The sequence below is a fragment of the Laccaria bicolor genome, genomic scaffold (genome assembly GCF_000143565.1).
Source record: "Laccaria bicolor S238N-H82 LACBIscaffold_38 genomic scaffold, whole genome shotgun sequence".
Taxonomy (NCBI): Eukaryota; Fungi; Basidiomycota; class Agaricomycetes; order Agaricales; family Hydnangiaceae; genus Laccaria; species Laccaria bicolor.
In genome coordinates this window covers 1-23,536 of record NW_001889909.1, presented here as the reverse complement: position 1 = coordinate 23,536, position 23,536 = coordinate 1, and the positions used below count along the sequence as shown (strand labels likewise).

At 46.9% G+C, this 23,536-nt stretch overlaps 5 protein-coding genes across 5 annotated transcripts; 3 read left to right on the top strand and 2 right to left on the bottom strand.

The window, feature by feature from the left end:
• Nucleotides 1-10,266: 10,266 nt before the first annotated feature.
• On the top strand, nucleotides 10,267-12,753 carry LACBIDRAFT_307926 (uncharacterized protein; the record flags this gene model as incomplete). Its single annotated transcript, XM_001886502.1, has 1 exon — nucleotides 10,267-12,753. The coding sequence occupies one exon, from the start codon at nucleotides 10,267-10,269 to the stop codon at nucleotides 12,751-12,753; it is 2,487 nt and encodes an 828-aa protein (XP_001886537.1).
• Nucleotides 12,754-14,204: 1,451 nt separating this feature from the next.
• LACBIDRAFT_331995 (uncharacterized protein) lies at nucleotides 14,205-16,129 on the top strand (the record flags this gene model as incomplete). Its single annotated transcript, XM_001886501.1, has 3 exons — nucleotides 14,205-14,587; nucleotides 14,658-14,861; nucleotides 15,583-16,129. The coding sequence occupies 3 exons, from the start codon at nucleotides 14,205-14,207 to the stop codon at nucleotides 16,127-16,129; spliced, it is 1,134 nt and encodes a 377-aa protein (XP_001886536.1).
• A 666-nt stretch (nucleotides 16,130-16,795) lies between these two features.
• Nucleotides 16,796-17,186, top strand: LACBIDRAFT_307924 (uncharacterized protein; the record flags this gene model as incomplete). Its single annotated transcript, XM_001886500.1, has 3 exons — nucleotides 16,796-16,798; nucleotides 16,857-16,958; nucleotides 17,007-17,186. The coding sequence occupies 3 exons, from the start codon at nucleotides 16,796-16,798 to the stop codon at nucleotides 17,184-17,186; spliced, it is 285 nt and encodes a 94-aa protein (XP_001886535.1).
• A 3,495-nt stretch (nucleotides 17,187-20,681) lies between these two features.
• LACBIDRAFT_307921 (uncharacterized protein) lies at nucleotides 20,682-20,956 on the bottom strand (the record flags this gene model as incomplete). Its single annotated transcript, XM_001886412.1, has 2 exons — nucleotides 20,682-20,687; nucleotides 20,741-20,956. 2 exons carry the CDS (start codon nucleotides 20,954-20,956, stop codon nucleotides 20,682-20,684), a joined length of 222 nt encoding a protein of 73 aa, XP_001886447.1.
• Nucleotides 20,957-21,284: 328 nt separating this feature from the next.
• On the bottom strand, nucleotides 21,285-21,560 carry LACBIDRAFT_307920 (uncharacterized protein; the record flags this gene model as incomplete). Its single annotated transcript, XM_001886411.1, has 1 exon — nucleotides 21,285-21,560. The coding sequence occupies one exon, from the start codon at nucleotides 21,558-21,560 to the stop codon at nucleotides 21,285-21,287; it is 276 nt and encodes a 91-aa protein (XP_001886446.1).
• Nucleotides 21,561-23,536: the final 1,976 nt, after the last annotated feature.

The window sequence follows — 23,536 nt, the reverse complement described above, 5'->3', positions numbered from 1 at the left end:
ATCTAAAAGCATGAGAAACGCTAAAAATCTGACAGAGTTATGGTCAAATCTCTAAATTATTGGCTAAAATAGTAGGCTTTCAAGAATATTATTATAAAATTGTCAATTCTTCACCGAATTTAGCGTTCTTGGGCTTGTTTTAAAGCTACGACGCATGGCAATAATGTTTACTGCAAGGAATATGAGAAATATACGCCGTTTTAATCGATTTTCTATTTTTTCGGTCCTAACCGGTTAGTAACTGCAACTAACCGGTTTTCATCGGTTATCTTCGGTCCAGTTAGGTTATTTTGGGTCTGGGAACGAACCCTAACCGGTCTCGGTCTCGGTTAGAGCCCCTGGGCACCCAATAACCTAACCTAACCGGACTTTCAAACACTACTCCTTATGGTCTTCCAGCATCATCACCTGCTAAACGAGTGTAACGAAGGATTCAACTCCTTCATGTTCATTCCTTTCATCTCTTCTATTACTTCCATTTACTTTCCACTGATTAAACCACTTCGGAATTAAGTCACACTAGATCACGTGCTTCTCGTATTTGTAACACGTTGTTTACACATGCAATGCATCGATTCTTTACTCTCACCACCACTGCGTTCTGCACACTCGAAGTGGCGTTCTATCGTGCTTCCAACCTCAGAAAGTAAGTGGTGTAGTTCAGGTCCTTCGCTAACGCTTCTATTATATAGTAAGCGTCAGATCAGTCTCAATCTACGTTCTCACGTATAGCGTCCGATATCCATCTTTCCGTGGATTTCCCGGAAAGTAGAAGAGGTTGTAGCCCCGGATTTCCAGAGCCATCACAACCTCCTCTCGGATACGCCCGCGACCGTCTTCGACAAGAGGTCATCACACCTTTGCAGATCTAACTCTCTTGACGTTCGTCAGGACTACGCGTTGTTGGTAAGTTACTACGAAAACTCACAGAGCACCTGCTACAAAGGTGGACACTGTGGGAAATCAACGCGCCCTGGCCGACTCGACAACCATAGACGCTACAACAGCCAATTCGAATAGTGCCGTTCCTCCGATCAGGAGAAATTTGAGCGGAGTCACCACTACAAGACCGTCTTACTCATTCAACCGTGCGGACTCTTCGAAATCGACACCGCCCGCTTCACGTTCAGCCTCTCACTCTGCATCCCCGAAGAAAGGATCTACAAAGACCACCACGAGCAAATCAGCCTCTCAGGAGCTTTCTTCGAGGTCTCATAAGAAGGCTCACGTGGAAGCCATAGTGAAATCGGCACCGTTCCGTTCAAAAACATCCCTCACACCCCGAAGCGCAGAAATCCTCAACACCTTTAATAACACCCCTACTTCCCCGATACACGCTCTGAATTTTTCAGCAGCTACACCTTCCCAAACGCCGACTACGTTATCCAGCGTGCACGTCAGCGGAGAATTCAAGGCAGCAACTAAACCCAACTTCAAACGGTCCCAACCAACTCCTGAAGCTCACACAACGGATCCGTCGAACCCAGTAATCTTACCCCCACCTACAACTGGACAGCCAATTGGGCCGATCATTGAGGTAGAGATGGAGGCAGAGAAGACTAGCCGATTGGGCATGGAGAACGGTTTCGAGAACTCGCCGATGGCGAAGTTATTACGGGAATACTCAGGAGAAGCAGGCGAAACCGAAGACCTGGATACCTCCCTAGTTTCTACACAAACCAACGTAGGGCTAGTACTGGACCTGTTGGAATTATCAGAAGAAATGATAGTAGATAGAGGACCCATTAGGGACAAAGGGCTACCTCGATACCACTTGGATGCCCTGACCCTGGGCAGAATAACTACCGTAGTGACGGAACAACAAATCTTTCTGGAACGAGCGGCTGGTCTCATCGCGGGTAGAACTAACTTCTACAAAGTTGACCCGGGGGACACGCTGCTACCAATACTGAAAGGCACTTCAAGTGCACCTCAGCTACGCGCAGCGTGGGTAGCGTTAAGACATAGAATTGAACTGGGCACGAAGGCCTGGCGTAAATACATAACTGAATACCGACTTCCGATAGACTCACAGCCAGTCCTTTCCCTGTTATCTACTCTGCCTGAACTCTACCTACCACTACAAGACATCGCGGAGCAGGACGATAAACTGCGGTATCTTTACAAGCACATCCCCCACCACCAAGAACAACTCACCAGCGAAGGAAAACGCGCGCTGGAAAAAACCCGCTCATGGCTAGACATCCTGCCAGTACCGGACGCGTTCAAGAACGCTTTTGCGGAAAATAAGATACCATCACCTTCGACGTTAGAAGTTACAGACATAAGAAGGGCGTCGAAAGGAAAAGAAAAGGAGGAACAGAATCCACACAAAACAGGCGCCCAGTCTTCGGTTTGGATGGGAATGGAAACGCCTTTTAAGAGCTCCAACAATTGGTTCGTGAAACCCGGCGAAAGCAATCGAGTGAAGCAGCCAGGGACCTCCAGACCCCCTGCAGAACCGAACATCCTATTAGGAATCGCTACTCCCGCAGCGCCTCAAACGGTGACAGCATGGGAAGGCCGGGAGCAACCACCTCACATGGCCGCACAAGCTCAGGCCCTGAGGTCCGAAACGAAGCCAGGAAGAGCTGAATCTCGAGCGAGCTCCCACGCAAGCGACAGACAAGGTCGTCATCGTCGTCGAGAGCACAGGGAGACCAGAGACGGCCCCGACGAGCCACCAAGTAGCGATGACGACAGTAGTTCATCCAGGTCAAGGCGATCTCACAGGAGCCACAGTTGGAGGAGACGTTCACGCACGCCCAAGCCTCGGAGACGACGGTCATCGACTCCCCGACCAAAACGAAGGCGGTCGTCACCAGACGATGACGGAGGAGACGGAAGCAGCAGCAGCGACACTTCATACTCGTCTTCTAGCACTCACTCAAGGTCTAGACGTCGTAGACGAAGACGTTCTAAAGATAGCGTCGTTATTCCTTACGGTCGGATTGCCCCAACTATAGACGCGAAATTGAAACAGGAAGACTTACCGACGTGGGATGGCAACCCCAACACAGCAATCGAGTACTTTTGGAAGGTGCAACAACAGGCCACCTTGGGGGGGTACATCCCTTCCGCGCTAGGATATTGGCTCTGGTTGAAGCTGAAGGAAGGATCAGACGTCCAAAACTGGTTCGCCACTTTACCTTTCGAAGAGCAGTCCAGAATGCGTGGACATTGGGTCGACTACTTAAAAGGAATCAAGGAAGGTTATTTGGGACGTAATTGGCAGTTTGACATCGGAGAAGCATACAAGGCCCAATACTTCAGACAACCGGGTCACGAAAGGGAGCTACCTAAGTCCTTCATCACACGTCGCATCATGTATACTAGGATGTTAGCTAAATCAGATGACGGGGGACCTCTCGAAGTCCATTTAGTCATGGCGAGAGCTCCATTGGCGTGGAGAACTATCCTAGTACTGGAAAACATCAAGTCATCCTCGATGTTGTACACCAAGGCCGCCGAACACGAAGCTTCTCTTCTCGAAATCTCGAGAAGCCGTTCACAATCATCCAACACAATCACCTCCGAGAATCTTGTGTCCACTTTGAATAAGATGGGGTATACCCTCGACAGACCGAAATTCAATAACTTTCCACAAAACAGGAGAGCTAATCTAACCTCTAACGAAAGGGAAGCGAATCCAGCAGGGGAAGGGACCAAGGAATCCTACACAACTCAAGCGGTCAGTCAAGAGTCGCACCAGAACGAGGAGGAGATCCTCGCTGAAGTATTCCAAGTCTTGAAGAAGAGACAACGCCCTCCGCCACCTGGAGGATACCTGTTTTCTAAAAACGATCACGTTACTACGAAAATGGGAAGACTACCTCCGTCACCTTGCAAATGTTGCGGTAGTGCTAACCATTGGGATAAGGAATGCCCCGACTGGGCAGTGTATCTAGAGAAAACGGCGAAGTCAGGCTATGGCAACGAGCGCGAACTTATAGAGGAGGAAATGTACTACCTGAGCACCTACAGCATTCTACTCTCACAGCGAGTGGCATCGCTGCAAGTTGACCAAACAAAGCTGGAGAAGGATTTTAGACCGGCAGTTCGTAGTAGCGTGAGAGATCAAAGCTACCACGGGCGTAAGACCGAAGTACAGCCAAAGAAAATGGCCGTCACTGTGGAGGAAGTAGAGGATGAGTTCTGGGAAGAAGACAGAAACCGAGCTAAGAGCGATACTCACCTACTTAGAGCAGAAGACGACGAGGATGCTCCGCTCGAAGAGCCTGAGGAGAGGAGACCCTCCCCTAGCAAACACCCTACACCACAACGCCGTACAAGAGACACTGCGCCGCCCGCCAGGAAACCTACACATCAAGTCTCCATAGAGGAAATGGAGGACGAAGACGTCGTAGCAGCAAGGATCAAACCAACTTCGCCAAGACACTTGTTGATCCCAATGGACGGAATTGGCGATCCTGAAGAAAACTACGAACCAAACCGGTCAGAAGATATCAAGACAGCAGAGGGAAACAAAGAAGCGCACCACAACGCACGGCGAACGGAGTCCGCTGACATACCGACCCTCAAGGATCTACCCCCACCACCACCGGACTCCAAGCCCATTCGCCTATGCAAGAAACGTCTGACATCACCAGGGATGTCTTCCCTAGGAGTTTCCGTCCTGTCAACGAAGGGGTGGGTAGCAGGATTAGAGAATGCTAGCGTCGACCTCAGGGTGGATTCTTGTGCTGATGTCACTTTGATCTCTGAGGAATTCTTCAACACTTTGAAAGGCGTGCCTCGTATTCAGCAGGGGATGAGGATGAAGCTGTGGCAACTTACGGACAAAAATGAAGAACTTAGAGGTTACGTACGGATCCCCATCTTCATGCAAACCACGGAGGGAGTGGTACTGGAATCTGAAGCGGAAGCATATGTAGTGCCTAATATGACAGTGCCCATACTCCTAGGAGAAGACTATCAGCTAAATTATGAGCTCGGAGTCACCAGGAACGTGGAGACGGGTACCAAGTTACGTTTCGCGGGTACTGACCATGAAATCGCTGCAGTTCACGTCAGCCGTACTCCGGACTTTGACAGAATGAGACAGAGCACCATGCTTGTCAACAAGTTCGCCAAAGCCAAAGTACACCGTCGAGAAAAAGCCAGAAGACATCGTCGCAAACTCAAATTTGGCATGGAAGAGAAGACAGTAAGGGCAGCCGAAGACTGTATCTTGAAACCTCACGGATGTCGCCGTATTAAGGTGGAAGGCCAGTTCGACGTCGATAAGGATTGGTTAGTACAGAAGAGCTTGTTAGCAAATGCGAACGACTCTTATTTCGCCGTACCTAATACCCTGATTTCTGCCCGCAATCCCTGGGTTCCTATCGCCAACCCGACGGATCAGCCAAGATACATTCGAAGGGGAGAGGTAATTGGTTCCATACACGACCCAGAGGACTTCTTTGAGACGCCCGACTCTGCCGAACGTGCGGATGTTCTATACAAGCACGCAGCAGCTATTAAAGCAGTCATTGGAGCCCAAATGGAAGCGGAAGGCAGCTCGAACAAGGCTACGACAAACGTGGACAACCAGCAGATCCCCGAGGAAGAAGAGGAATACGGACCTAAAACAGCAGCTATGCCCGATCTTACGGATTACCCATCCGCGAAAATAGAGGAACTGATCGATGTGGGTACACTACCAGACCACCTGAAAGAGAAAGCATGGAACATGCTTAAAAATCGTCAACAAGCATTCGGCTTCGACGGAAGGTTGGGACATTTACCCACTAAGGTTCACATTAGGACCGCCGACGGTCAGGTCCCAATAGCTGTTCCAATGTATGGCAGTTCCCCCGAAAAAAGACGCGTGATGGACGAACAGATGGATAAATGGTTTGAGCAAGACGTAATCGAGCCTTCTATTAGTCCGTGGAGCGCGCCAGTGGTCATCGCATATCGCAACGGGAAACCGAGATTCTGCGTCGATTACAGGAAGTTGAACGCTGTTACGATCCCGGACAAATTCCCAATTCCGCGACAATCGGAGATCCTTTCCTCACTATCGGGCGCTCAGGTCTTATCATCGTTAGACGCCCTGTCAGGATTCACTCAGTTGGAGTTACATGAAGAGGACGTAGAGAAAACCGCCTTCCGGACGCACAGAGGGCTATTCCAGTTCCGACGAATGCCCTTCGGCTTGAGGAACGGTCCATCCATCTTTCAGCGAGTAATGCAAGGCATCTTGGCGCCCTATTTATGGCTATTCTGTCTCGTATACATTGACGACATTGTGATATTCTCCAAATCTTACGAAGAACACATCACGCACTTGGACAAAGTTCTGGAGGCCATCGAAAAAGCAGGAATTACCCTCTCGCCTAATAAGTGCCATTTGTTCTATGGTTCCATCCTTCTGTTGGGTCATAAAGTGTCAAGACTAGGACTTTCAACTCACTCGGAAAAAGTCAAGGCCATATTAGAATTGGAGAGACCTAAGAAATTATCCCAGCTACAGACATTCCTCGGCATGGTCGTTTATTTCTCTGCTTTCATTCCTTATTACGCTTCCATCTGCGCCCCATTATTTCAGCTAATGCGGAAGGGCGCTAAATGGAAGTGGGGGGCTGAGGAAGAATACGCCTTTCAAGCAGCCAAGGAGGCACTCCGCTCTGGCCCAGTACTGGGGCATCCAATAGAAGGTCGACCGTACCGTCTGTACACAGATGCGTCCGACGAAGCAGCCAGATGTGCGCTACAACAAATACAACCGATCCAGGTCAAAGATCTCAAAGGCACTAGAACGTACAATCGTTTGAAGAAGGCTTACGAGGAAGGTCTACCACCGCCTAAGCTCACTACAACGTTGAGCGCTAAAACGACCGACAGCCCTGCGGACGACAAGTGGGGTGACGACTTTGATTCTTCAGTGGTACACGTAGAGCGGGTCATTGGTTATTGGTCAAGAACCTTTAAGGGCGCTGAGACTCGATACTCGACGACCGAGAGAGAGGCTCTGGCAGCTAAAGAAGGGCTAGTCAAGTTCCAGCCTTACATCGAAGGTGAAAAGATCTTACTGGTCACGGATCATTCAGCTCTGCAATGGGCGCGTACATACGAAAACTCCAACCGCCGGCTAGCTGCTTGGGGGGCAGTTTTTTCTGCGTACGCGCCTGGGCTAGAAATCATACACAGAGCGGGGAGGGTACATTCTAATGTGGATCCGTTATCACGCTTACCTCGAGCAGCACCTGATCACGTCTCTCCTGAAATCGACCCGGGACCGAGTATAGTGACAGATTTCTCCCTAGCGGAGGAACAAGAACGCACTCTCAACCGAACCTTCAACAGGGAAACCTTCGTGGCATGGAGCATATCAGAGTGCCTAGAAGGACCGACGTCATCTTGTTTCACGGAGGCTCGACAAGGTATTGCAGACTTCGAAGGAGAAGACCCTGTGAGCGAAAATCAGTCAGCATCAAGAGGAGACGAGTTGGACACCCTACCAGTCGCTGAGGAATACTGGGAGGCCTCTAATCCTGCACCTAATCTCCATGTAGAAATGGACGCAAGTTTCATCAGGGATTGGGTTGAAGAATACCAATCGGACCAATCCTTTCGCTCAGTCTGGAACGACGAGAAAAGGGAAATTGAGAACTGGAAACGTGACGGTCGGTTCTTGAAGGATCAAAGGGGATTGCTGTTCTTCTTGGACGAAGATTACCAACCTCGCCTATGCGTTCCTAAGTCAAAACGAAATCTAATCCTCAGAGAAGCTCACGAAAACCCTCTGGAATCAGCACACGCAGGTCCAGAGCGCCTATATCAGACACTAAGTCAGAAATTCTATTGGAAGAGAATGAAGGCGGACGTACTGGAGTATTGCAAGTCATGTGATCCATGCCAGAAGACTAAGTTTGGCAATTTCAACAAGTTCGGCTTCCTGATCCCCAATCCTATACCCTCACGTCCATACCAGTCAATCTCCATGGACTTCATCGTGAATCTGCCGTGGTCCAATAATTTCAATGCTATCTTCGTCGTAGTGGATAGACTCACCAAACAGGGAACTTTCATCCCATGCACAACGGGTCTCACCGCCGAGGAATTTGCAGAACTATTTGTTAAACATATCATTTGTAGATTCGGGATACCGGATAGTATCATCACAGACCGCGATCCCCGCTGGACTTCAGATTTTTGGAAAGGGGTAGCGCGTTTCCTCAAAACGAAAATGGCCCTGTCATCAGCGCATCACCCTCAGCACGATGGACAGACGGAGATTCTTAATCGACACTTAACAACCATGCTCAGAGCCTACGTATCGGATGACCTCGCAGACTGGGCCACTTGGCTACACATCTTAGAGTTCGCGTATAATAATTCCGTCCACGGATCGACAGGCGCTTCTCCGAACTTCCTCGCGTATGGTTTCCAGCCTAAATCACCCTTAGACTTCCTATTACCAAAGGATAGCCCAAGAGCTAAATCCGCACTAGTGCCTACCACTTTTATGATAAAACCTGGGCATTTGCCTGCACAGTCTTTTCAATCCCCCCAAGTGAAATATGAAATGAAATGCCTAGGCTATTTCATTCTTGCTTTGCAGCTATTTCATTCCTACCCACCACATTTTTCATTTCTCCTTGGCAATGAAATGCATTTCATTCTTTTGCCTGTGCTTTTTCATAACTTTTTCATTCTTTGCCAACTTTATTTCTTTTCTTTTCATTCTTTGCCAGTATCATTTCATTCTTTTGCCTGCACTTTTTCATAATTTTTTTCATTCTTTGTCAGTCTTATTTCATTCATTTGCCTGTGCTTTTTCATAACTTATGTATTTGTTTGGTTATGATGGGATCAAAATATAAGACATGTGATCTTTTAGTTGCCTCAATTTACATGTTTATTGCTCAATTAAGTTAGATTATGGCCTCAAATACAAACAAATGTAAAGATCACAAGCCAGGGGTTGATTAGGTCAAACTATAGCTAATAATTTGAGAATACATATGTTTATTATTTACAAACAAATAATGTGTCTAGTTATGAAAAGGCTTAGAGAAGCAATGAAATGAGTTTCATTTTTTTTAAGTGCAACCCTAACCTTAAACATGGCAAACAATGAAATAATAAGTTATGAAAAGGTGCAGGCAATGGAATGAAATAGGACTGGCAAAGAATGAAAAAAAAATTATGAAAAAGCGCAGGCAAAAGAATGAAATGATACTGGCAAAGAATGAAAAGAAAAGAAATAAAGTTGGCAAAGAATGAAAAAGTTATGAAAAAGCACAGGCAAAAGAATGAAATGCATTTCATTGCCAAGGAGAAATGAAAAATGTGGTGGGTAGGAATGAAATAGCTGCAAAGCAAGAATGAAATAGCCTAGGCATTTCATTTCATATTTCACTTGGGGGGATTGAAAAGACTGTGCAGGCAAATGCCCAGGTTTTATCATAAAAGTGGTAGGTACCACTCAAATCCGCTACTTACTCGCTGAGCCCTGAAGTCCGAAACTTCCTAGACACTCTGGGCATGCACAGGGATAGCGCGAGACGGGCTATAGCAAAAGCACAAGATGAGCAAGCAGCACAGTATAACAAGGGGCGTAAACCTGTACCAGACTTCAAGAAGGGAGACAGAGTCCTCGTGAATCCACACTCCCTTGATTGGATCGACGCAAAAGGAAGCGGCACGAAATTGAAGCAGCGATGGATAGGTCCGTTCGAAATAACACAAAAAATCAATCCCAAAGTCTTCCGTCTTCGCATGAGCGATAAATACCCAGGTTTTCCAGTCTTCAACATCGAGCACCTAAAAAAATACGAGGAATCAGGACCAGAATGGGGAGAACGCACTCGAATGCCTGAATCGCGCAGAACACAGATCGGATCCGAGGAATTCGAAGTGGAAACCATCGTAGGACATCGCCGCAAGCGCAACGCACTCCAATTCCTAGTACGTTGGGCAGGCTATGGTCCACAGTTCGACACATGGGAACCACAGAGAAGTCTGCGGAACGCCTCCATTGTACTAAACGAGTACAAGAAAAGGCATAATTTGTGAAGAAGCATCGCATTTAAAGCCATTCCACGGCTATAGTAGTGGAACATTATGCCTCATTTTCATTATCTAATCGTTCTCACAGATTTTCCTTAGTCAGCATATTTTTCTTATCTTTTATATCTTTCTCTTTCTTTTATTACCACTCCATAGTCGGGTCAAGCGAAAGCGTCGGATTTCCCGCTTAAGCCATCTGACAGGATCCTCGAGTCTTTTTCGGATTTCCGTTTCAGACCGAGATTCATGGATTTCCTCCCACTGGATGATACAGGCCTCGTACCCCAGGTGGATTTCAGGACGATCGGAGAAGATCTCTGGGTAGGTCTCAACGCCTCTTGTGACAAAATCCCATCGGAAGCCTCCGCTTACGTCGATTACCAAAGTAATCAGCGGGTAGCGGACGAGTTCAGGGATAAAGGGCCGACAGGACTCAACTTGGAGATGGAATGGGCCTTGGACGCGGATTGGTACGATCCCGAGGCAAGCTGGCGCCCATTTCTGCCTCTGCCCTCGGGAATGGCCACAGAATGGTACTATCAAATGGATCAAGGTACCCCGTCCGACCCAGAGTCGATCTCGCCTCAATACACCATCTTCCCGCCGTTGTTATCGGAGATGGAGAAGGACCTTCATCGGTTCGAGTCATACGTAGTAGCCATAGCTAAGTCATCTATTTTCCCAGCTAGAGCGGCAAGGCCAGGCCTTTACGACTTTGAGCAGCTGAAAGGGCCCTTCGACTCAATCCGGTCCCTCGAGAACTTTGGCGCCAACGTGAAAAGACAGGCCTTGGACTACCTCAGTTTCCTTGCTTGGTGGACGTTGTCTGCTTCCGGTTGGGATGTCTACCTCCCGCAGGACACAGTCGACAGCATCATGGACTTAGGCCTCGACGACCGTCCCAAGAGAGGCGTCCTCCTCGATTTGGACAGGGACTGGAAACAGATGAGTATTCCACACTTACTCCGTCACCGAGTTCCAGTCTTTTACAGATGGAACGAGTCTCTCCAATCAAACAACCGCTTCCTCTCCCTATCCCCTTACATACTCCGAGCATTCGACAAACGCAGGAAAGCCACACCGAGCGAACGGGTTTTCGCCATCGACCTGCCGGAATTTACGAACGACTTCGAGGTCATGAAAGACTATGACGAATTCTTCCAACGCCGAGTCTTTCATAACGAACCCTCGCCGGACCTCGAATTTAGGGCGGATTGGCATTACGCGGTAGTGGATTTCCAGGGTTGGATGTACCGACCAATCGACTTGGAGACAGCCAAAGAATTGGCAAGGCGTTTCGGATCTCACGTTGTCAGGCGCGAGAACAGGACTTCCGTTATCTTCAGGCGATGGGAGGCTTTTCAGTTCGACGACACTATCGCAGAACCAGCAGGGCTCGCTGAGGCGTACGTCGACAGGGATCCCATGAGGGGCAACATCGAAATCCGAGAGATTCATAAATCCTTCTTCGCGCCAGTTCAGAACCAGAAGTTTGACTTGAACGGATTTCCAGACTATGGCCCCCTACCAGGAAACAACCTCTTGCGTCCTACTAGACCTAGGAGCTGGGTTGAAGCTATGTCATCAGCAGGCCATACTTCGAGCAGAAGCAGCTCGTCTGGCCCTAGTCGCCGTCAATCCTCGTCGAAGAATTTGAACAGATCCAGTCCATATCCCAGACCCCGATCATCCTCGCCGTCGTTCAGAGCTACTTACCAACATAGGGACGAGTCGTCACCAGAAACCACGAAGGAACAGTTCATCCGTCGCCTCCGCGTTCAGGGTAACATCGTCGGGACGGCATCATTGTGGCTATCTCCCGTTGAAGCTGAATGGAACCCCTTGTTCCTTGAGGAAGGCGTACTCTTATTTCCAGACAATAGGACACAAATCAGGGTCAGGTATTGGACCATATGCGGGTCCCCCTCAATTCGTATGCGCCAGGTATTGGATTTCGCCATAAGCAGAGGAATGAAGTTCCTCATCGCCATACCCTTCGACGCCCTTCCCCACTTCCACCAGCTTGAGAAACAGAACATGGCGAGCCTCACGAAACGGACATATGACACGGGATTCCAAGAAAGCCCGTTGACATATAGCAAGGGAGGATCCGCTTTTATGGATCAGTATCTCGGGAAGCTAGCAGACATCTTACGTCGGCCACACGCGAGAGCAGTAATCGCGATGGGCGGGCCAACGAGTTGGATTGCGCGCTTCTATGGAGGGAGTCGTTTAGTGGAAGAATACATGAGCGGACCGTCCAGTCAGGTTACAGTTCACCACAGAGGCGGAGTGACGGTCGCCCCTTTCCTGGACATGCCGGTGTTCCACGATCAACTATCCAAGCAAGAAATTGAGCTCATTCATGGATATATTCCCCTCGGGAATCCTAATGAAGACCGATGGGCGTTCCCGACCAGCGAGCTCCTGGAAGAATTCTCCAACCACTGGCGAGGAGAATGGAACCAAGGTTGCGAACGGATCATGGGCAATATAGCCCGTGCATTGGAATCAGGAGCCTTGGCTCCTCTTACTAGGCGGGAATGGAGGGAGTACCTACGGAACAATAACAGAGGCGAACATGCTCCATCACCCGGCTCTATCCCCAAGGATTCTGATTTCGCTTTCGTCGAGAACGCTATCGATAGCTCCTACCCTGTACGTTGGCACGGTCGTCGCATCAGAGACATCTTCCTGCCTGAAGATTTTGAGGTTTCATCGAGCGGAAACTAGGGGGGCTTTGTAACGAAGGATTCAACTCCTTCATGTTCATTCCTTTCATCTCTTCTATTACTTCCATTTACTTTCCACTGATTAAACCACTTCGGAATTAAGTCACACTAGATCACGTGCTTCTCGTATTTGTAACACGTTGTTTACACATGCAATGCATCGATTCTTTACTCTCACCACCACTGCGTTCTGCACACTCGAAGTGGCGTTCTATCGTGCTTCCAACCTCAGAAAGTAAGTGGTGTAGTTCAGGTCCTTCGCTAACGCTTCTATTATATAGTAAGCGTCAGATCAGTCTCAATCTACGTTCTCACGTATAGCGTCCGATATCCATCTTTCCGTGGATTTCCCGGAAAGTAGAAGAGGTTGTAGCCCCGGATTTCCAGAGCCATCACAACCTCCTCTCGGATACGCCCGCGACCGTCTTCGACAAGAGGTCATCACACCTTTGCAGATCTAACTCTCTTGACGTTCGTCAGGACTACGCGTTGTTGGTAAGTTACTACGAAAACTCACAGAGCACCTGCTACAACGAGCTCCTCAACCCAGAGTTGCGCAAGTGCAAGAAAGGCTTAGAAAGCAACGGCCCACCCACTGTACTGCACCCGCCAGAGTGTTCTCGTTGCTGAAGCATTGTCTGCAGGTGAAAGTGAGAAGGAAAACAGAATACCACAGATGTCGAGCGAAAACTAGACACAATCAATCGGATTCAAATTTGTTAGTCTTACAAATCATCGTCTGCAACATCACATGGGTTCCCAACGGTTGTGCCATAGTTTTTTGACCTTCACGCATGCGATGCTTGGCAAAATGAGTGGAGCGAAATCTGGCTGAAACATCTCTGGACATGCACATAAGCTCTGGGATGTAGTCGACAAGAACACGAACCGAATGCAATGACTGAACGGAGTGTACGTGGGTCCAGTCGACATCAGCCCTAAAAGTTTCAACAGTCATTGTCGTCCGCTTTTTCTCAGCGACGCGTTCAAGGTAAGGCTCCAACCGTACTATCTACCTACCGTATATATACAGTATTAACTGTATATGTATATGTATACGTATAGCGCCATTCGAGGATATCGAGTATATGATAAATATACATATACTATACAGTTATACAGTTAGGCTCTCAGTGGCTGACTCGGCCGCATAAAACCGCGGCTGGTCACGCAATGTGACTCATCAAATGTTGACTTTGACCACCACCTTCCCACTACAGGTCGCGAAAAACGGTTTGTGCGTGCTCTGCCTCTTTTTCCCTCAACTACTATGCTCTATAACACTCTGTGGTATCCGTATTCTTCCTCTAATATACATCAGTCTGCAAGCAGTTTGTAGCTCGACTTTTTGACTCGCGTGTTTCATCATCTCCGAATTTCAACTTTCAAGAGATTTAAAGGTCAGAAATTTTTCAAATTTCCAATATTCTTTGCCCTTCCCCTCGAGTCATCATGTCGGTGCCTTCAGCTGCTTTCAAGCAGTTTGAGAAGCGTCTTGCATTGCTCAAAACACTGACAAGCAAAATTCCTACCACAGTTCCTCTCGCTAAGCAGGAAGATCGTATATATGAGATCTTTCAAAAGATCCCTGTTCCAGGCCCCGAAAACAACGATCCCGATCTCACTCCAAGCTTTGTCTTCAACCGTCGTATGGATATACTGTTTGGAGAGGACGTTCGAGATGAAAATGGGCGGCTGAAGTATATTCTACGAGGGAAGTATGGGATGGATCTTGTGGTCAACTATTTTACCTCCAGCCTCGCGACAGCCACTTTCGGCCTTGGTACCGCAATGGTCAAGCTCGAGCGTCTCATTAAAGAACTCGAATTTTTATGGTACGTCTAAAGTCATCTCTGTGTATCCGCCTGTCATAACCCAAAGATTTGCTTACTGTATTCATTACAGTGCATCATCTTCCACCCAATCCGCGCCAAAGAAACGGAAATCAGCGACGGTTGAGGAGTACAATGAGGATGAGGATGAAGACTTCCAACCCCCGAAGCAAAAGCGCGCCTCAGCTTCTCCTGAAGCTGGACCTGCACTAGTATCAACCATTGTTTATGAAAAAGTCTGGGCAAGTGCCTGCACAACTTTTTGGACACTGCCTAGGTTTTTTATGAAATGAGAAATGTAGGGCAAGCATTATGAAATGTGTTTCATTCCCTCCCATAGTTGTTTCATATCTATTTTATTCCTTCCCTATACCTTTTCATAACTATTTCTTTTTTTATCTGGCCATTTATTTCATTGCCCCTCAGTCCCATTTCTTTCCTGTTTCTTTGTTGCTTAGCCTTTCATTTCATTGCCTCCCCAGGGTTATTTCTTTCCTACCCAGCAATTTCTTATTGTTGCCTAGCTATTTCATTTCATGTTTGCCTGGTAATGGTTTCATTCTTTTATTTCATTCTTGCCAGGGCAATACTTATTTAATTAATTATATGAAATAACAGGGCTTTAATTGTCAAATGAGTGCAATATTTGTTATGCTTGCTAGTAGAGGGTGTGGTCCCCATTTCTACATAACTTTCAATTTGAGACCATAATATGATAAGGGTGCAAAGTGGGGGGCGGCAATGCATCAGGAGAAATTCAACTCCGCCGTAATTGTCCCACACGCCTGTTCCGGTTCGGGTAATGGCTAAGCGCGACTTGTTGGTGGTCGTCCTCGGGCTCTCCTTCCACAGCACACTTGAGATAAAAACAAAGTAGAGATTTCAATCATTTTATGGTATGTAGGATTATCTATTTCCCTGATGTTTAATATATTGTTTCAATCTGGTGTTGCACTCTCGTCTCCTCTGAACTAAATTTTGAAAATCATATATTCCAGAATTTGTCAAATAGTCGATCCGTTTCGCATCTTCCACTTGTGTTTTCCCGAAAAATTGAGGCCTTACCTGTACCGATTGAGCCACAAGCGGTTCTCGACAGATTTACAATCACGTGCACATAAATTAGATTGTCGTCCTCCGTCGCGCACGTACAATACGACGTGTTACTGGCGACATTTTCACGCGAAACACTTCCCAATCGATAACCATCTCCTTAAGGTCAACAATGAGCTTGACAAGGTGGTGTGTCGGCTTGACATTGCAATCATCAAGTCCTCACCGGGAACAAATGCCAGTCTGGATTTGGAGATTGGATGGTTTCGGCGGCTCGATAAGGAGGTTCCTATCAAAGCGCGGTTGGGAAACAAGGAACTCAAGGTTCAAGCACTAATTCAAGCTGTCGAACGCCATCTCATTCGCATTGCGAAGGCCGCACAACAATTGGGCTCACCCGAGCTTACACTAGAACAAAATAATTACACACACCCCAGGCCAAGTAGTGATTCTGATGTTGATAGCGACGCAGATATGGAACTCGCCTACTAAACATTTATCCTAGTCATGTAATTTACATTTTTTACTACTTCGAAGAGACGTGAAAGTGCTGGGCGGACCCTCTACAATCCAAACGATCCAACAAACCACTTTGCGAAGACCTTAATACATCCGAGATGTAAAGTTTGGTGGGAGCCAAACAAGGACAAGCGTCACGCTGATTTTGCAGGCGTTGCCGCTCCCCATGCAAAGGGATAAGCAAGGTAAAGACATTTTACAAGGCATCACATATATTACATAATCAAGTCCCAGGAAGATATTTACAACTATGAAATGAAATAGCTAGGCAACAATAAGAAATTACTGGGTAGGAAAGAAATAACCCTGGGGAGGCAATGAAATGAAAGGCTAGGCAACAAAGAAACAGGAAAGAAATGGGACTGAGGGGCAATGAAATAAATGGCCAGACAAAAAAGAAATAGTTATGAAAAGGTATAGGGAAGGAATAAAATGGATATGAAACAATTATGGGAGGGAATGAAACACATTTCATAATGCTTGCCCTACATTTCTCATTTCATAAAAAACCTGGGCAGTGTCCAAAAAGTTGTGCAGGCACTTGCCTAAATTTTATCATAAAAGTGGTAGGTACCACTCGGACCTGCATTTGATGAGAACGGAAATGAGGTCCTCGACAATACAGACCTCGGGCAAAAAATGGTGCGTTGATCTCTCAGTCTCTATCATAAATGACAAGCTAATATCTATTTCTATGTAGCGCGAAAAGCGTGCTAAGGCATCCGGGAAGGGAACAGCTATGAAACCATCCACGATGGCGAAGGCAGCAACAAAGAAGGGCAAAAAGAAAGTATCACCTAAGGTAAATTCAACTTCATATGCCCGCCGTAGTTATTAATGCTACCCATAGGCAAAAGGCGCATCGAAGCTGGTGGAGATTGACTCGGGTGATGAATCTGATGGGATGACGGCTTTGAAAGGAGTAGAAGAGAGAGAACTCAAGCAGGGTGCGCGCCGTGGTCCAGAAAACGAAAGCATGAAACGCTTTCATGATCCTGTCGCAGTCCGAGATTCACGAGGGAATCTTTGATGGGAGTTTCGCTGTCGGTCTTGCTCCTGGTACGTCTGTCAGCAGGTCTGAGACTGAGATGACTTACTAATGTGTCTGTCATTCCAGTGTCCGCTCCGTTGCTCGAACCATCAAAGGCAACGACATTACGTTTGACACCGAACCCACCCTTCCACGCCTCAACAACCTCGCGTCCCACGTCACAGAATGTGAGAAGAAACGCTGTGAGAAAGGCGAGGAGAATATTGAGCAGAAGGAGCGACTCTCGGAAAAGATGAACCTCAAGAAAGGAGCCGACATGATGCGGGAATACCTCAAAGAAGGAGAGCTCAACCCTGCCATCGAAGCGACTCAACGCGGATTTTTGCGAATTTTCTCTGCATGGATTCTTGACGAAAGCTTGCCGTGGACGACAGGGGAAGCCCCAGGACTGCACGCTCTCTTCAAGTATCTCAAGATCAAGTTCACCCTTCCTTCAGACACCACAGTTCGCAACCAGCTAGCAAAGATTTTTCTCGAACTCCACGGAAAGGTTGTGAGAGCATTTTCGGTAATGGTCTAATCTTACTTCGTTGAATTAAATTCATGAACTCAATCTTTTTGCAGGACGTCAAGTCTAAAGTCGCTTTTGCTACAGATACGTGGACTACAAGACAAATGGTCTACACATTTGCGTGTACCATAGGGTCTTTTATCGACAAAGATTGGGAGCTTATCACCTATGTGGTCGACTTCACACCTCTGGAAGATAAACAGCATCAAGGGCTTTATGCGGGAAAGGCATTTGCGGATGGTGCTCAGGAAAGAGGGGCCCTCAACAAGATATGTTATTGTCATTTCTTATCTTAACTCCACGAATCTTACCAAATAAAATTTACTTCTCAGCACTTACAACTGACAATGCCTCTGCCAACGACATCCTTGTCGAGACAGCTGGGCGGATCATTTTAGCTCACTATGGAATCCCATGGTCGCCAGATATGCATATCCGCTGTCTGGCTCATGTAGTCAGTCTCGTCGTTCAGGCCTTTTTGGCATCTATTGATGAAGCGGACAACCCGGATGATAACGACTACTACGAACTCAATAAGGGTGAACCTATCCATTATGACGTTGACGCTGATGAAGAGCAGACGGCTCTTGAGGCTGAGTGCGTTGATTGTGGCCTCGATATCCCAGCTACAGAAGACTTTGTTCTCGAGAACGAAGAACGTGCAATTTGTGACCAAAGTGCTTTGAAGCGGGTATGTTATCTATACGCATTCTATCTTTAATGACATCACAAATGACATTCTTTAATCAGCTACGTTTTATCACAACAAAAATTGTATCTTCTCCACAGCGTCGTGGTAGATTCCACAATATTGCGCAGTCTAAATATGGAGGTAACCCAACTACTGAGAGGCTTGTTGGGCTGATGGTAGTGCGAGATGTTCATACTTGATGGAACTACACCCAAGGCATGATTGACCGAGCACTTGATATGTGTCAGGTATAGTGTTTGAAAGTCCGGTTAGGTTAGGTTATTGGGTGCCCAGGGGCTCTAACCGAGACCGAGACCGGTTAGGGTTCGTTCCCAGACCCAAAATAACCTAACTGGACCGAAGATAACCGACGAAAACCGGTTAGTTGCAGTTACTAACCGGTTAGGACCGGAAAAATAGAAAATCGATTAAAATGGCGTATATTTCTCATATTCCTTGCAGTAAATATTATTGCCATGCGTCGTAGCTTTAAAACAAGCCCAAGAACGCTAAATTCGGTGAAGAATTGACAATTTTATAATAATATTCTTGAAAGCCTACTATTTTAGCCAATATTATAGAGATTTGACCATAACTCTGTCAGATTTTTAGTGTTTCTCATGCTTTTAGATGCGTTTTGAAGGGGTATAATAGGGTCGGTTGTAACCGGTCATAACCGGTTTTTTAACGGTTAGTTAACCGCAAAATAACCGGTTATTTCATTTCCAGAATTGACTAACCACTAACTGCGGTCCGGTTTTTTTGCGGTTAGGTCTGGTCTGGTCTCGGTTATTTTCCAGTTAATTAACCTAACTTCCAAGCACTAGTCAGGTATGTTATTTTCTCCTCGACGTGCTCTATGTCTGAGAATCTTTTTTGGACAGGCAATTGATCAGTGGGTTATTGAATCAGGGGAGATGGATGAGGTTCGGTTAAGCCGAGCGGATTGGTTGCTACTTGAACAATTGAACGGAATACTAAAGGTAAGTTTTCATCTGTAATTAACACATCCACCTTACTAAGAGTAGTTAACCCTCTAGGTTTTCACCGACGTGACACTTCAGATGTCGCAGGGATCCACACCGACAATTCCTTTTGTCCTCCCCCTGTATATTTTCATGGAGAAACACCTCACAAGTGTCAGCAAAAACCCCGGTCTCCCAATTTCTGTTCAGGTAGCAGCAGAGAGCGGGCTCACAAAGCTTCGAAAATACAAAACAAAGGCGGACAACAACCAATTCTACAAGCTTGGAACGAGTACATACCTCTATCCTCTTCATTATCTTGTGATACTAATGATATCCTAGTGCTCCACCCATCTATGCGTACAAAATGGTTCGCAAAAATGGCAACTACGTCAGACTCGACTGATCAACAAGAAATGATCACGAAGGCCGAAATTTTGCTTATGCATGTTGCGACAACTTACCTCGAAGACGCGTCACCTCCATTGCCATCATTGAAGACAAATGATGTTTCAAACTCATTGGGTATCAAGAAAGGCGCTAGTTTTATGGACGAGGCTTGCGATGTCCAGATCTCCGAGACTGAGACCTTGGAGATTGCGGCGGATCCGTTAGACCTGCTGAAGGACGAAATAAAGCGCTATATCATGTTTCATGGCGGCAGAGGTGATCTACAGAAGCCTTTACTTTGGTGGAAGGTAAGTCAACTCGATGTCTTTGAATTCAAATCCTTGCTTACTATCATTATTTTAGGCGCATGAAAAATTGTTTCCGACTCTTGCTCGAATCGCGCGTGATGTCCTCGCCATTCCGGCGACTAGTGTTTCTGTTGAACACGTGTTTTCAAAGTCCCGACACATTTGTACTGACCTTCGTAGCGCTCTCAAGGCTGAAACAATTAAGGAAGCCCTGCTCACGAAGGTCTGGATTCGGAGTGGACTTTTTGAACTGAACAAGCCTAACCTACCTCGCCAAAAGCATGGAAGTCAGATGGATGTAGATACTCAGTAGGCAGTAGACGAGTGAACTACACGCTGGTCATCACCTAACTTACAAAATTTAGTGCCGTTTTTAAAACTGTATACTAAAAACTGTATAACTGTATATAAACAGTAAATATACGGTATACAACCGTATCCGTATATTTAGACCTCCAGGCCTATACATATACTATACGGTTGGAGCCTTAGTTCAAGGTGAAATCGGTTATGAGCACGTTTGACGTCGATATGAGACTTTGCCGCAAAGAATGGTTTCGCACAGTATGTGTAATGGTTTCGCAGGATAAAAAAGCCAATAGCCCCAACTTAAACCTAAATTGAAGAGATAAGTATAATTAAACATCAAGTTGTGATAAAATACGTACAATGGGATGGGGGCGGCGCTCCTTCATAATCACAGCAGGATTTTTGCACGGAGCAGCCATAGGCTCGGTGAGATACCAAGAGACGCGCGCGCGCACCTTGTACTTCTCACAAAGTCCAGCAATGTTGAGTTTCCCCAAGGTCTGCCAAGTAACCAACCTAATGCTATCCTCTGGGCATCGGCCATTAGTGGATGCACGACCCGAGCTGAGTGTCATCGTCCTTCATGGTAAGCTTAGTATCTCCATCAGGGAAAAATAACTTGATTATGTAGTTCTAAATAGCCACAGTATTTATAGTAGCCTGGTATACAAGTCCCCCCATATGTTGCTTCGGTAGTTCTCCCTTGCATTGTAGTAGACACCAGTAGTCTTCCCTTGTACTGCAGTAGATACCAGTAGTATCTTGGTAGCATCTCAGTTTCCCCCCATACTCGAAGGTAGCACTCAGTAGTTCCTGCCTACAGCAGCTACCTGATCTACTAACAATGCTTATTTTGGCACTGGGGATCACGAAAATAGAAAATTGCATTGCGAGTTCTAACTATCAAACAACTACTAATATGTACGTAGGCTGATAAGTCACTGTTGGTATCCCCAGTTCGGCCATCAAACTCCATTTGAACCCGATCCTTGGCGTCACCAACACGCCTAGAAACGATGGCAGCTTCTTTGTTAACCACACCGGAATTATGACTTGAGCCGCAATCACCTGAGCCATCGTTGCACAATTGAATCTGCTCGTGCAGTTGGTGGGCCGTTGCAGCCGTTCGGGAGGGTGTTGGTGAGTCGTCGTCGTTGTGGGTGGGGCCGTGTTCACCATTGGTGGGACGGGGTGCTCGGCCGTTGTCACTGAGCGTGGTGGGTCGTCGTCGCCGTTCGTGGGTGTTGTGGTGGGCCATTGTCAGCGTTGGTGGGGTGGTGGGCCGTCGTGGGTGCTGGTGGTGAGCTGTGCTCGCCGTTCATGGGGGTGCTGGTGGGCCATGGTGGTGGGCCGTTGTTGGCGTTGGTGTGGGCCATTGTTGGCATGGGTGGGGTGTGGCGCTGGCCATCGTTGGCGTTGATTGGGAGTGGTGGTGGGTCGTCGCCGCTAGTGGTGTTACCGTGTGTTGCTGCGTGTAATCGTCGTTGCATGCAGTCATCGTCATGCTATTGTCGTGTGTTCGTCACCTTTCCTCGTAGTGTGGTTGTCGTCTCCTATCGTCGTAGTGCAGTTGTCGTCGTCTATCGTCGTCGTCTGTCATCGTCATCTGTCATTGTCGTCCATCGCTGTTGTGTCGTCGCCGGCTTTTGTCGTCGTTGCGTTGTGCCGTTGTAGTTGTCGTGTAGTCATCTGTTGGTGGGTCAAGTCAGTTGGGTTGGGACAGGGGTGCTCACCGATGGACGACAACGACAAATCTGTCATCGTGTAAGATAAATGTACGTGGTGTCAGTGGTGGGAGGGAAAGAAAGAACGAACGATTGTGGTTGAACTTTCCGTGAGAAGTCAACATAGAATCACGTGGCATCGGAGCTCGAATGGACTTAGAAACATTTCTGATTCAGAATTAGGCAACAGCACCAGTTTCATCAGCATGATTTCTATCTTCTCCGATACTTGCTCGATCTTCATGTATATTGTACGTGATGTATACAACATCAATATTTCAAGAGTCTAATGCAATTTTCTATGTGAATGTACCGGGACAACTAATAATACCCAGGCTACTAATGGTAGTGTGAGGTTAACTCAAGCAACTCGAGCAACTGACATCACTTGATGGTGTATCAGGACTACTAGCACATGACTTGTAAACTACCAACGTCTACCACCTTCATACCAGCCTACTGGGTATATTGTCAGAACAATGGGGACAATGTATACAAGGGGCAAACTACCTATACTTTTTTTTTTTCCTGATGTCTTGTTGGACATAGTTACCAACGAGATTGGTTGCGCAAGCGAACAACGAAGGACGTGCATGGCTTATGGCTGCAGGACTTGTGGAACCGGGTGTAGATTGTGATTGGAATGGCGAAATGTAAGCGGTTTTTGCTGGGACTTGAATTGCAGAGTTCTTCTGGTAAGACCGGACGGTCCAAGCATTGTTATACATATTAAGCAATGGTTAGAAGAGATTACCGTTGAATTTGAGGGGATACTATCAGTGACCAGGAGTTTGATATGCTTCAGGAGTTTGAAATCCCCGATTTCCTCTCTTAATTTTGACACAGGCTTTCTGGTATTTTTTTCTGGACTAATTATGACTCTTACAAATATGAATATCAACCTTTTTTGTGCAACAACCGAGTCTGACGAGCTCAGGATTTTAAAAGGTGGTTTTCGGCGCATCAAAACCGTGATGTATGCAAATGATTTTCAAGATCTAATCCGATCCTTTGCATTAGGGTATCTAAAAATTTACAAGCATGTATTAGTAAACGACGCGACTTCAAATACAAAAAAATCGAGCAGAAAGGTGAAGAACTATGCTTATAATCCAATGAATTTTGATTCTTTGTCTGCTGAGCGTGACAGACGTGATTTTGGGCTGCGTGGTTTTGAACCCTGACAGTCGCATCACCTATCAAAATTCTGACAGTTGGATGTGACTTAGACGTGACAGCCATTTCAATCTCCCGAAACAATCGACTTCGACGACCGGTAAGCCTCCGTCAGCTTCCACCACTGTTCAATAAAAAAACTAAAAATATATTCATGTTCATGAGATACACATTCACCACCACACAAAATTTGGAGGCCCGGAGTGTAGCGGTTGTGGCATAATTCAGCCAAAGGTCAAATCGTTTCAAACTCCT